Source organism: Punica granatum, chromosome 4, assembly GCF_007655135.1.
Source record: "Punica granatum isolate Tunisia-2019 chromosome 4, ASM765513v2, whole genome shotgun sequence".
NCBI lineage: Eukaryota > Viridiplantae > Streptophyta > Magnoliopsida > Myrtales > Lythraceae > Punica > Punica granatum.
The window spans coordinates 19,291,195-19,304,094 of NC_045130.1; the positions used below are offsets into that span (position 1 = coordinate 19,291,195).

The following is a 12,900-nucleotide window of genomic DNA, read 5'->3' on the forward strand; positions in this document are numbered from 1 at the left end:
AATATCGAACCAACTTGCCTAGTCAGTGCAAACTGTGCTGTCCCGAATTTATCCCGAAATATATATATAATCATCTTAAAAAAGAATTGCAAGGAGACAATGAAATTTGCAACGTCTCCTTGTACGAAATTATTTCAAAAGTTTTTTTTTTCTTCAATTGTAAAAAAAAAATAAAAATCAACTTTCATCCTCATAATTACCGAAACATCATTACATTCACATGCAAATTTCCTTCTTCTTTCTCCTCTCAATTACAATATGGATTCACATGAAATGAATATCAATGATATTCTCCAATGGCTTCAAAGTCATTCTTCTCAAAAATCAAATTTCCTGATCTCAAACTCGCAAAATTAAAATTCCCTGCAAAATCCTAAATTTTCCACATCCATATTATTCCTAATACCCAAATCACCCAAACTTAAATCATTCTTATTCTCAAATTCCTTATCAACCATCAACCCATAATCCACAAACCTTTCAATTTCAAGTACCCATCGGAAATGCCGACACATTCTCGAGGCCATTTCAAGCACAATTTGGTGGATTGGGATCACCACAATCTCAAATGTCCGGGCATGTCGGGGTTACTAACGCCGAAGCAGATGATGAAGATGATGGGAGAGATCATGGGAGACAATGTCAGAGATTGAACTAGCGCTGGACTTGGGAGCAAGACGAGGTCCTCATAAGTGCATACTTAAACACTTCGATTGATAGTAAGGTAGGTACAAGCCAAAAAGCCAATCGTTATTGGAAACGAATTGAGCATTATTGCGTCAAGCCAATGCCGATTTGATGAATCGAAATGTAGAGGTGCCGAAGAAACGGTGGCAATAGATCAATTATGGGTGTTAGAAATTCGGCGGCTGTATGGCATGGGCAATGAGAACCAATAGGAGGTGTATGAATGATGACGACGTCAGGGCTAATGCACATGCAAAATTTGCTAGAAGATCAAATGTAAGAAAACCACTTTCGAGAGGCACCGGATATTATCAAAGATCAACCAAAATGGGCAAGTTCTTGTACCCGTAATAGCGGAGGATCAAAGAGAACAAAGATAACTGCGTCCGGGCAATACTCATCATCTTGAAATTCAAAATAAACACAATCGATCGATGATGCTGTGGAGTCTCCAGTTCGTCCACAAAGCAACAAAGCAGCCAAAGAGGAAGGCTAAGAGCAAAAGCAAAATGTCGGACACCACATATAAGTATGATAAATTGCAAATACAAGTAGCTAGGAGACTATCTTTCATTGACAATTTCAACAAGGAGAAGGAAAGAGAGAATGATTATGCGATCCTTACGCCGGACACCTCTACCATGACCCAAGAACAATGCGAGATCCATGCAATAGATGCAAAAATTAAACCTAAGTACATGTAATTATTAAAGTTCAATTTCGCAATGTCATTTCAAATTTCTAATGTAATGTTTTATGTGTGTAATTTCATTGTTAATCAATTAATATAACATTTTCATTCATATTGAATTAGTTATAATTTCTTAAATTACTAATATAATATTTTAATTTTGGAAAATAAAATAATTATTTTTTAATCCGAAATTTAATTACATAGTTAAAAATGATCATAAGATTATTTAATAAATATAAAAACAAATTTAATTAAAAAACATGTGAGGTCACAGTTGGTCCCTAATTAGGTCTCTCTATTGCGAATGGGAGGGACAATACTTCTCCGGAATCAATTTAGATGAGGTGGCATTGTGTGGGGCCACCGAATTGGTAAATGACTCTCAAATTGAGAGTTACCATTGCAAGTGCTTTAATAACCATACCGCCAGCCAACCCATTCAAGTGGTAAATTGCATAGATGGCCAAAACTTTCCAACTAGATCCGACGGCTTAAAGTACTGGCGGTATTAATCCGCCATTGGTTTGCTAAAACATTCCCTCATTAATTGTAATACATGGATATATTACACAGCTCTCTCTGTATAATTTGACAGATCTTACTCTTAGGATTGACTGAGACTATATTTTTCCAATTTAATTTGTTTTTCTTGTTACCATCAAATATCTTGAATTTGTTAACTAAAACTGAGTCTTATTTAAGACATCAACTGGCTCTGACTATTAACTGCTTTTACTAAATTTCTAATCCTAGACTTCTAGACAATGTATTTCTAAATAATATTTTGGGTCAATCGTACTTGGACAATAGCATTTCGTAATTTGTACGAGATATTGTTCTTCGAGTTCAATCGACCACATCTAACTTCAAATAACATTTTATACTTGTACGAAATATTATACTTGGACCCAAGAATGTGTGTATTTCTGTTGTTTTTCGCAATTACAATCTTGGTCAGCAAAACTTTCTGAGCTGCTCTGTGCCAACTCTTTGGTTATGCAACTTCCATACTAAAGCGGCGATGTAGACAACACCAACGGAGCTCACCTCCAAATAGTCGGGAGGAAAGCCTAAATAAGAAAGAAACCGAACTTTTCCAGGAAATAACAAGTTAACATACTTTCACAGTTTATTCAGTACAATATACAACAAATCATTCATAGCACCATAAAGAATCCGACTATATGTTGGGTTTCTCCTATCTTCCTCCAGCGCAAAATGAAGGCTATGTATCAGGCAAAATCGCGCAGCAAATAAAAAGAAGAGAAGCCATTAAAATGTTACTATATGGGGAGGCACAGAAGCAGCTCTTCTACAAATTCAAAAAGAGAGATCAGGAATTCAGATTAATGTTGCTTTTGTACTCACCGTATCCCTTTCAAACATCTAATGAGGGTCCTATGATGTTCACGAGTCATTAATAATTCACTCCTCTGCAACTGCTGCTTTTTCTCATCCTATTCTGAACCAGCCACGTCAAGTAGAGTGGGAGTTTACGGAGGACGTACCATAAGAGATACCATTAGAAATATGGTGTCGACAATCATAAGGTGGTAATGACCCCCGTCTTATTTGTACAGAGACAGGAGCAGCCAGGTCTATCCAAGTCCCTCTTGACAATCCTTTTATCACGATTGATCATTAGTTTGATAAGGGGAAGTTTCTGCGACACTTGGCGCCATATCTCGTGCACTGTCCCGTTAGGCTCACCGTACTCAAAGTATCTCTTTACCTGGATCATGTAAGACGTGAAACGCAAAAACAAATAAATATCCACCTCTGAAATGGGAAAATGCAAATCAAAAGTAAGAAGAAAAACCTAATCCTACTCATATCTCTGCATTTGGTGCCAGGCAATACGGTACCTACCCCAGTAATGCAACTTTAGCTTAGCCTCTAAAATATTGCACCTCTGATTTTCAATAGTAGTATATGAGCTATTGCATAAACCAAAAAGACTCCAACATAGCAATAACATCCTTTCCCTTTTAGAACCTCCGGCTATATTATACTTGTTATGATCATAAAAAGGGAAAGACCAGCACTCAGAACTCATCCAACATATAGTTGCTAATTACTTAATATGGAGTCGTCACTTGACGACAATAATGAGTAGCCAAGATGGAGTACATTCTTTGCATGTGACATTCCCAAAAGCCACATTATACATTACAGATCCTGCTGACTATGGAAACTAAAGCTATACATTGACCTTTCATACCCCCAATACCCATGGATCGACTAACTGTATAGAAGAGATAATATTCTACCAAAAAAAAAAAAAGAGGAGGAAAAGTCAGTTTTAGAGGGCTCAACACAATTCTCTTGTCCTCTACACGGTTTCTCGATAACTACCCCCAACCAATGCCCAAATAACTTTTAAGCACCTAATCTATCAAGTTATCATCAAAGCAGTATAATTAGGGTAAGTATGTAATGTATCAGCAAAGCAGGACAATCCCAAAATCGTCACCATATTCAATTTCATCATATTATCGTTATTGGTCTCTAAAGTCTAAACACGACAAAAGACCGAAAAAAAATGTTTAGTAAAACTTTAGAACCTAAAATTTCAGGTTAAATTAGCCACAATCTCAAATAGTCTTAGGACCATATCCTATGGTTATTGTAAGCTCTTGAAAGTCTTAATTTAATATTTCTCACCCAATGTAAAGAATAACATATTTCTCACCCAATGTACAGAATAACACATTTCTCACCCAATGTAAAGAATCACATAAAATCATAAGCAATTCAAGTTAACCATGACAGCAAGAACTAATAAGGCAGTTCAAACACACGAGAATCTGCAGATAAGAGAAATAACAACTGGAATGTGTATTACCTTGTTCAGTTCTTTCTGATACTTCAAGACCCTCTCCTCTGCCACTCCTCTCAGCAAGGAAGCTAAAAACCCCTGCTTCAGTGCAGATGCAGTGTCCACGAAAATCGCAATCTTCCTATAATCTATAACATCTTCAAATGGCAGCTCAATACTGTCACTTATGATAACGGGAACACACAAGCTAACAATAGAATCAAAAAGACGACAAGCAGATGGAGTATCCCCAGCAGGGTTAAGGCAAAACTTAGATGTGTGCATCCCTTGCGTAGCTGCTCTTCTGCTCTCTCGAGATTGAGCCCCATGTTTCATTATTACATCCTCCTCTTTCTCAAGTATATTGAAAAGCAAATCGCGAATCTTTCCTCCCTGTAGATGCAACAGTTCGAAAGTTCAGCCACAATATTGGAATGCTAAAGAGGAACAAGAGAAGGTAGTATTGAAAGCCACACCTATGTAGCTTTATGGCCATTTGTTGTATTATTAGTGTTAGGCAGATCAGCTACAATTAGACATTTCTTCTGATAAGGACATTTGAGATGATAATTGACCCTAATCAACTAGAGCACAAGGACATGCAAGTAAATGAAACAAAACCCAAAACTAAGCACTGATAGATGATTGACTTTGGAACTCTTTGGGGGAGGGGAAGGAATTATTTGGCAAGATCAGATCCTAATATTACTTTGGAGATAATATAGGTGGACTTAAGTGCGGAGTGAAAAGATTGCATAACAGTGTTGAAATGCTTCAAAGGGGCATTCAATCCCGCAGACCCAAAAGATAGATGCTGACATAGAACATCTCTCTCAGGAATTAGCAACCTGAAAGTATATATTGGATTAAGGGAACTTAATTCTACCTAAAACTTTGCAAAGGTATAATAATTTGTACTTGCTACTTCATGCACAATTTCGCAAAAATCAAGATGGAAGATAGATTGGCAATTACTGCTTCATTTAGAAGATACACTAAAATATAGGTGCCACATAATAACTTTGCGGCCAGAATTGTTGATAGGTATATATATATATATATATATATTTAGGCCAAAAGTTACACATGTGATCATGAATGTGTGATTTTTACCAAGCAAGCATGCCAACAATCAATTACTGAGAATTAAAGACCTTTACTGAAGCTCCAGAACTTGATAATATCAATGGAACAAGAACAAACAACTCTCAGAATATTTACATTTGATGGTGAAAAGTTAGTTATGCCAAACTTGCCGATGTCAGGGATCTGAGAGAATCTAGGACAAGGTCATGTGAGCATCAGAGGAAAAAGACTGGAGTGAGGAAAGGAATACTTGAGGTTCTAAGGCAGATAAGGTTCATAAGAAAGGATCCAAGCAAAACAAACCATTGATCTGACTAGGAAGCAGCAGATTGAGGGGAAACAGAGTAGAGGTCTTGCTAATGAATTCAACACGAAATAGAGCCACTGCATGCCAATAGGTGGCTAATAATGCGGAAAAAGGAAAACAAGTACTGATTCAAACCTTAAAAGAACAAAGATTGGAAGTAAAAGGATGACACGTCTACATTCTGTCACGAAAGATTTTTGTTCTGAATCTGGATAAACTTTGAAATGACCTATAGGGATCCATAACATTCCACAAGAAATATCTGAGTTGTGATCTGAAGAAACAATATATCTAAGTAATTCTAAGGCATGTTATGATTTCTACAGTAACCATCCACAAGCAAAACAACATAGTAAAATAAACAGCATAAGTAACACGCGACTGTACAAAGACGCATAACGGATGCATACACAAGACAACAGTGGCAGCAGAAATGGGCTAGTAAAGGCAGCTGTTAAGTTCACAACTTTTATATCTGTTCAACAGATCTGTAAAAGCTAAGGTAACACTTGCTATAATGGCAACTTATTTCCCCAACCTCATGGAAAATTGGCAAATCCCCTAAGGAACTCTCAATTTGGTTAGAAACAACACATTCATTTCGCTTCTACGACCGCCCATTTAGCTCAAGCAGTATCATCTAATGCCAAGTAACTTAGCTCTCAATTCCAAAGTTTAATGCAGAAATCATAGTAGTTCTTGCACAGCAATCAAACCAAGCTACGCAAGACAAGTAGAGATTTTACCTCTTTCCGGAATCGATTGCCCATGAAGAAGAGAAGGGTCTTGCGCTTCTCGACCCCGACATCCCCATTGTAGGTATTGATGCGGTGGGAATAGGGCAGTATAATGTCCTTCACCAGCGAGGCCTGCTCCGGCCTCAGCCGTCCGAAGTCCGAGACCAGCAAGACAGCATTCCTGATCCGGTCAATGACCCGGTAGAGGGCATTAGGATCCTGGGCTATGATGACATGGTCCCGGCCGCTGTTCCTCCGCCAGTACTCCTGGCCCTCGAGCCAAGTCACCAGCTCCTCCTGAATCTCTTCGTCCACGTAGGTCGGGGCCGTCCCGGCCGGCCGCCCCTGGTTCACGATCAGGCTGAGGGATGAGAAGAAGGGGACGTAGAACAGGTCGGCCTCCTCGGGATCGGAGACCCGGACCACCGGCGACCCGGAGCGATCGGCCTCGGGGCGGCTGAGGTCCGAGAAGAGGTACCACTCACCCATGTGCTGGTGGCCGGGGTACTTGAGGTCGGCGTCGGAGGGGGGAGCGTGGCCTCCACGCGCCAGGTAGTGGTGCTCGATGACGCCGTAGGTGAACTTCCGGGGCAGATCGTACATGTAGGTTCTGACGGGAGGGGGGAATTTGGGGGGCTGAACGTCCGGGAAGGAGGATTCGCGGGAAACAGAGAGGGGATCGCCGGTGGAGGAGGAGGGGGAAGGGTCGCCGGGAGTGAGGAAGGCGGAGAAGAAAGCGTAGAGGGCGAAGAGGAGGAGGAGGGCAGCTAGGGCTTGCTTGAGGAAGGAGGACTTGCGGGCCATGGTGGGGAGGATGAAAGTGGAGGGGGAAGTGGGTCTGTACTTCCTCGCTTTCGCTGATCGCTCGCTCATCTTCTTCGGGGACGACGGTATCATGTCATATCATGTCTTGGTCGGTCGGGGGGAGCTGAGCTGAGCTGAGGAGGGAAGAGACCGTTTCGTAAAATTGATATAAATAAATATATATATATATGTGTGTTGTGTGTGTGTGTGTGTGTATATCCGATCTGATTATCTCATCATTTTTTTCCCGCTTTTGGTTGATATAAAATATATATCTAATTAAACCCCTCGATTAAGGATAACATGGGTTCATGTAAATGGATTTTTACCCGTCCCTAACTCTGAATTTTACCTTGATCAAGGTAAGGTTTTACTCATTGGCGTGTTTAAATTTTATTATTGAAAAATACTAAATAAATTTAACTAAAATAAACTGGGTAATGTTGTTTGGAATGTATTTCAAAATGAGTAATTTATTTGGAAAGGATTTTGAAATAAAAACTTTAGGTTGTTACTTTCAATTGAATTTTAAAATTTAATCAAATCTCGCTGATTTTCGCCCAACTCTGTCCAATGTAAATATTACATTTTTAATTAATTTTTACATCTTTTGAATAACAATAAATAAAGGATGTTGCGACAATGATTGTACTTCATAAATAAAGCTCAATTGAATTGCCGTGAAACGAATTGAACCATCGTAATTTTTTTATTTTTTTTTTGTGATTGCAAACAAATTAATCCTGAACTTTTACCTATTCAATTTTTTTTCCATTGTAAGTGAGAGTTATGACGTAGAACAAGAAGCAATATCAAAGCTAAATAAGGGGGCGTTTTTCATATTTACATTAGCTTAAAAAGATAGGCTATAGTCTAACTTGGAAACTACAAAAATAGAGTTAACCATAAAGGGAAATGGCGATGATATCAAGTGGACATCGATGGACCCCGAGCCTAGTTACCCGGAGCCGAGCCCATAAGATATTTGCGCAACCTTTAAGCCCGATGCCCACTTAGACCCATATGTGGACAAATTACCATATTAAAGGACATCACATTTTCCCTCAATTAAGTCGAGGCAAATCTAGTGTTGTCAGAACCAGACCGGACCAAGTGGTTCGACTGGTCGGATCGGAAACCAGACTTATGTCCGATCTGATTAGCTTAAAATCCGAAAATGCATAAACAGACCGGTGAATCCAAAAACCCGGCTGATTTTTAGCAAACCCATCGAATCCATTCGAACCCATCGAACGAGGTTGCTGGAGTCGTCGACAGAGGCAGAGGAGACACCCTTGGAGGAAGTGTTGGAGGACCAGACGATGGAGCTGTTGCCGGTGAGGAAGAGACCAAGTTTGGTTTGAGGAGGAAGCATAGAGAGTGGAGTTTATAAGGATTTCAGCTGCTGATGATGAAATTGAAGAGAGAAGTTATTGGATAAGCAACAAGAAGAAGGAGAAGAAGGAGAAGAGGGGGAGGATGCCCATTTGGCTTTGGGAGATCCTCGCAGCCATGGTTTTATTAGATTTAAGATTAGAAAATAAAAGAAGCAAAACCTTCTTCTCAGCACAGACCTTAGAGGTGGTTCTTCTTGTTGAGATCGATCAACATATAGCCTCAATGGAGTGAAAGCTTGTGGTGAGTCCATATCCTTTGTCCATTGTCCACTGCTGTCTACGAGGTGGTCGTTTTTCAAGTAATAGGAATCGGCAACAATATAAGTGAAGATATCAGTTTCTTGTACTACTTTTAGAAGTTCATTATGCGGAGGAAATGGGGAGGTGATCCCTCTTTTGGTCTTTTCTCGAGCTATAAACTAGACTCTTGGCCATATGTGTTTCACTTTGGATAAATGTAGAGGTTTATCTCATCGATATGATATGGAATTAAATTAATTAATTATTTATAAAAATTATTGTTGAGTAATTTCATAATTTATATTACTATTTTCTTGTATTTTATATTATTTTCTTAAAATAATAAATATTTATTTATTTTATAATTAAACATGCGGTCCGACCTATTGAACTCCCGGTTGAACCCATAAACCCATAAACCCATAGCTTGGCAGGTTCGATGTCCGTTCTGGTTCTGATACTACTTGGTAAATCTGTTTAATATCTCTATAATATATCAAATATTCCGAATATTTCGGAATCCTATCACCTCACACCTCCTCCTATATAAACCTTACAAGATACGTTATTTAATTCCAAGCAAGATTATGACACAGAGATCTGACTTAAGCATCGAAGGGGGGACCCACCCGTGATCTCCCTTGTTTGCAGGTTTGGAGTGGCATTGAACGAAAACTCAGGAGCCTGAAAACCAATTAGGGTTTGAGGTACAAAATCAGATTCCATCATTTGGTGCTGTCCGTGGGAAATGATACAAAAGTCATGATCAAGACTACTTTTTGGAAGATCTTCCATTAACTATATTGCGCTCGGACCAACGACAAGAGATAAGTCCCCACTTTCGTTCAGTGGCATTGACCTAAAAATCCATACAAGATTATTAGGGTTTAGCCAAGTTCCAGAGAGTCCCAGTTTCGATTCACCAGATCTCAAGGCCTAAATCGGCACCGAGGCACTTTTTGGTCGGGGCAAAGGTTGCCCCGTGCCCATCGTGCTCGCTTTGAAGTGATAATCGCAGTTTGAATAACCGCTCTAACAATCCGTCCTCTGCCATCTAATGGTCCTGCCATTTATCGCGATCCTCGGTGGTGCTCATCACGATGACGCTCGCAACGATGGGCAACCTAAAGGTCATGGATGCTAGTTTTCATTCACTAGTGCTGGCACCTATAATCCTGGACAAATGTCAAGAATCATCCAGGACGCCTAGTTTGCTCTCATTCAATAAACTGAAGTGAACTCATCGGAGATGATTCGGCCCGAAAACCCCATGTCTCATGATCAAGCGAAATTATCTTACAAACACCATTGATCCGGCTCCTTCAAGCTAAGTACGTTTTGTTTTAAACAAATTGAGCTTTGAATTATCTTAGTGTAGCCTCTTCTCAAAGTGATTTCACCAAGTGTAGCTCTTGGCAAATGATCCTCATCTTTGTGCTTCAAGGCCGTAAAACCACTCAGCTGACTTCAACTCATTGCATAATATATGTATATGTGTATATAAACCAAGAATATCATGAGGATACATATCATAGTGATTCCAGGTCAGGCAGCCATCTGAGGAAACGTATCAAATGAACAAGGTGCAGTGGAGTACGGGCATGCATTTTGATTTCCAAAATCTATCGTTACCAAGCGAGACATGGTCGTGCAATGACTTCAATGACCTACAAGCTAATGAGTAACAAAGTCCGCCCACTTCGAGTGGCGAAGATTCCTTTGCAGACGCAAAGGTCACTTGCCACGAGTCCATGTCGGGTCTCTTATTGTTCTGGGGAAGATTCTTCTGCCCTAAACATTTCTTACTCAAATCTCGTTCTTATATATAGAATTAGCACCATAGAGAGATACGTCCCTTATAAATCATGATTGGATTCTAGAGATATAAGTGCCAAACCACATCTTATTGAATTATTTGCTAAATATATTTCTATCTAAATTTAATATACTACCTAATTAAGATAATAATATTCTCAATCTATGGATCAAGACATCTCATCTTCCCCTTCCACATCACGAGAATATTTCCTTGATATATCCAAGATATGCTTATTTGGGCTTGGGCTTGTTGATACAGATATGGGCTGAAAATCCTCCGCGTCATTAAGCAACTGACGCAGCGCGGATCACGGTTTCTCGCACCTAAATCTGAATTTAGACTCGAAGGAAATATAACACAGCTAAACCCTAACGATATGCTAAAAATAAAGAGTTATGGCAAACTCAAAGTATCATTCATTAATAGGTGTTTCTGAGGTATGTAATTCTCTTCTTACAATTAGGTGAATAGTCTATATATAGAGGGAAGACATCTCCATTGACTATATAATAGGAAACTGATATCTATACTCCTCTAGATTACCTTCTTATGATGGAACAAAGAAACAATCTAAAATAGGAAACTTCAGACTCCTGACTCAAACTAAAATTGCAAGTAATATCTAATTCTAAATATATTTCTATCTAAATTAAATATATTACCTAATTAAGATAATAATATTATCAATCTATGGATCAAGACATCTCATCTTCCCCTTCCACATCACGAGAATATTTCCTTGATATATCCAAGATATGCTTCTTTGGACTTGGGGTTGTTGATATAGCTATGGGCTGAAAATCCTCCGTGTCAGGATCGGCTTCCCCGAGACAGGAAATCCTTAAAGGTTCTGGAACTTTAAAGACTTGAACGGCCCGTTTGTTTTCAGGGTTAAAATCGCAAAAACTTTAACTTTAACTTTAACTCAACCCACTACACAACAAAAATACACATTTCCCAAGTCAACTTTAACTTTAACTCAACACACTATACAACATTTGTCTTTTTCCACAATCAAAATCAAAGTTACTTTAACTCTGAAACCAAACGCCTCAGAACATTCGCAGTGATGATCGTGACTCCAACTCAAAGAAGTGACCAAAGCGCAAGCTCTCCTTTCCTCTACAAGCTAAGTAATCCAAGTTTCAGTATATTTAAAAGTGCTCTTATGATAGTTGGTCGTAACGTCATGAAACACTTGGCTAGTTTTCTTGCAGTGCGAAACACATGAGTATATACACCATTCACATCACTAGCTTTTGGAAGGCTTCTTATAGTGATTACAGGTGGCGAGCCTCATGCACTGGTCCTGTGTCCATAGCGCGAGAAAACACGTCACATATGGAAGGCATGGTTCGCGAGACGCGGCGTTTGCTGACCAGCACGAAATGAGAAGCATGTTATTGTGGTGCGAAATGTGACTTGTTCTTGCTATTGAACAATGTGGAGAAGACACGATGAGGCATCCGTACTCGCAAAATCGGATGTGCTAGCCTCATGACGGGCTAACAGTGATGGCTCTTAATGATTCGCGAGATAGGGCAGCCCTTATAGCTTTGGTCTCGCGTCACCTGGCAGCCCCTCTGCTCATTTTGATAGTGTCCAGGCGAGATTCGTTTGTCTCCAGGGTGTCAGCACTCAGTTTTGGTCCACTGGCAATCTAGGACCGTCGATACATTAATTGCTTCCAAACTCGAGGCATCTCTTCAATTTAACTCTAATTTTATATTTTGAGAAAAAAATACTCTACGGGACATTTTCGAATTTTACGTGCATCAAGTTCGATTTTCAAATTCCGAAACAAAAAATTGGGATCGAAAAATATATTTTCTGTGTAATATTGATTCTCAAATTTTTTCTAAGCGCAGTAGTGACTCTGGATCATTTTTCTAATACCCTATTGAAAAGGCGGGAATTTCAAGCCTTAAGCGTATTAATTTTGATTTTTCGAAAATTCAGAACAATAATCGGGGAAAAAAATATTTTTTTTTCCACATGATATCGATCATTTAATTTTTCTGAACACAATGGTGGTCCTAGATTATTTTTTGGATGCATGATTGGAAAAATGAGAATTTCAAGCCCTACGTGTATTAATTTTCATTTTCAAATTTGGAACAATATTCGGGACAAAAAAATATATTTCTCTGCATAATATCAATCATCGAATTTTTCTGAACATAGCGGTGGTCTCGGATTATTTTTCAGACATCTGATTGAAAAAACGAGAAATTTGAAAATAATCGAGCAATTACAATGGAGGCGTGGCGAAGATTCGATGTTGATTTTTATCGAAATTCGATCTTTGCCA

At 39.1% G+C, this 12,900-nt stretch overlaps 1 protein-coding gene across 1 annotated transcript; it reads right to left on the bottom strand.

Moving 5' to 3' along the window:
• Positions 1 to 2,456: 2,456 nt before the first annotated feature.
• LOC116205219 (probable arabinosyltransferase ARAD1) lies at positions 2,457 to 7,298 on the bottom strand. The gene is made up of 3 exons (XM_031537736.1): positions 6,339 to 7,298; positions 4,227 to 4,592; positions 2,457 to 3,113 (listed from the first exon to the last, which is right to left on the bottom strand). Exons 1-3 carry the CDS (start codon positions 7,224 to 7,226, stop codon positions 2,925 to 2,927), a joined length of 1,443 nt encoding a protein of 480 aa, XP_031393596.1. The 5' UTR covers positions 7,227 to 7,298; the 3' UTR covers positions 2,457 to 2,924.
• Positions 7,299 to 12,900: the final 5,602 nt, after the last annotated feature.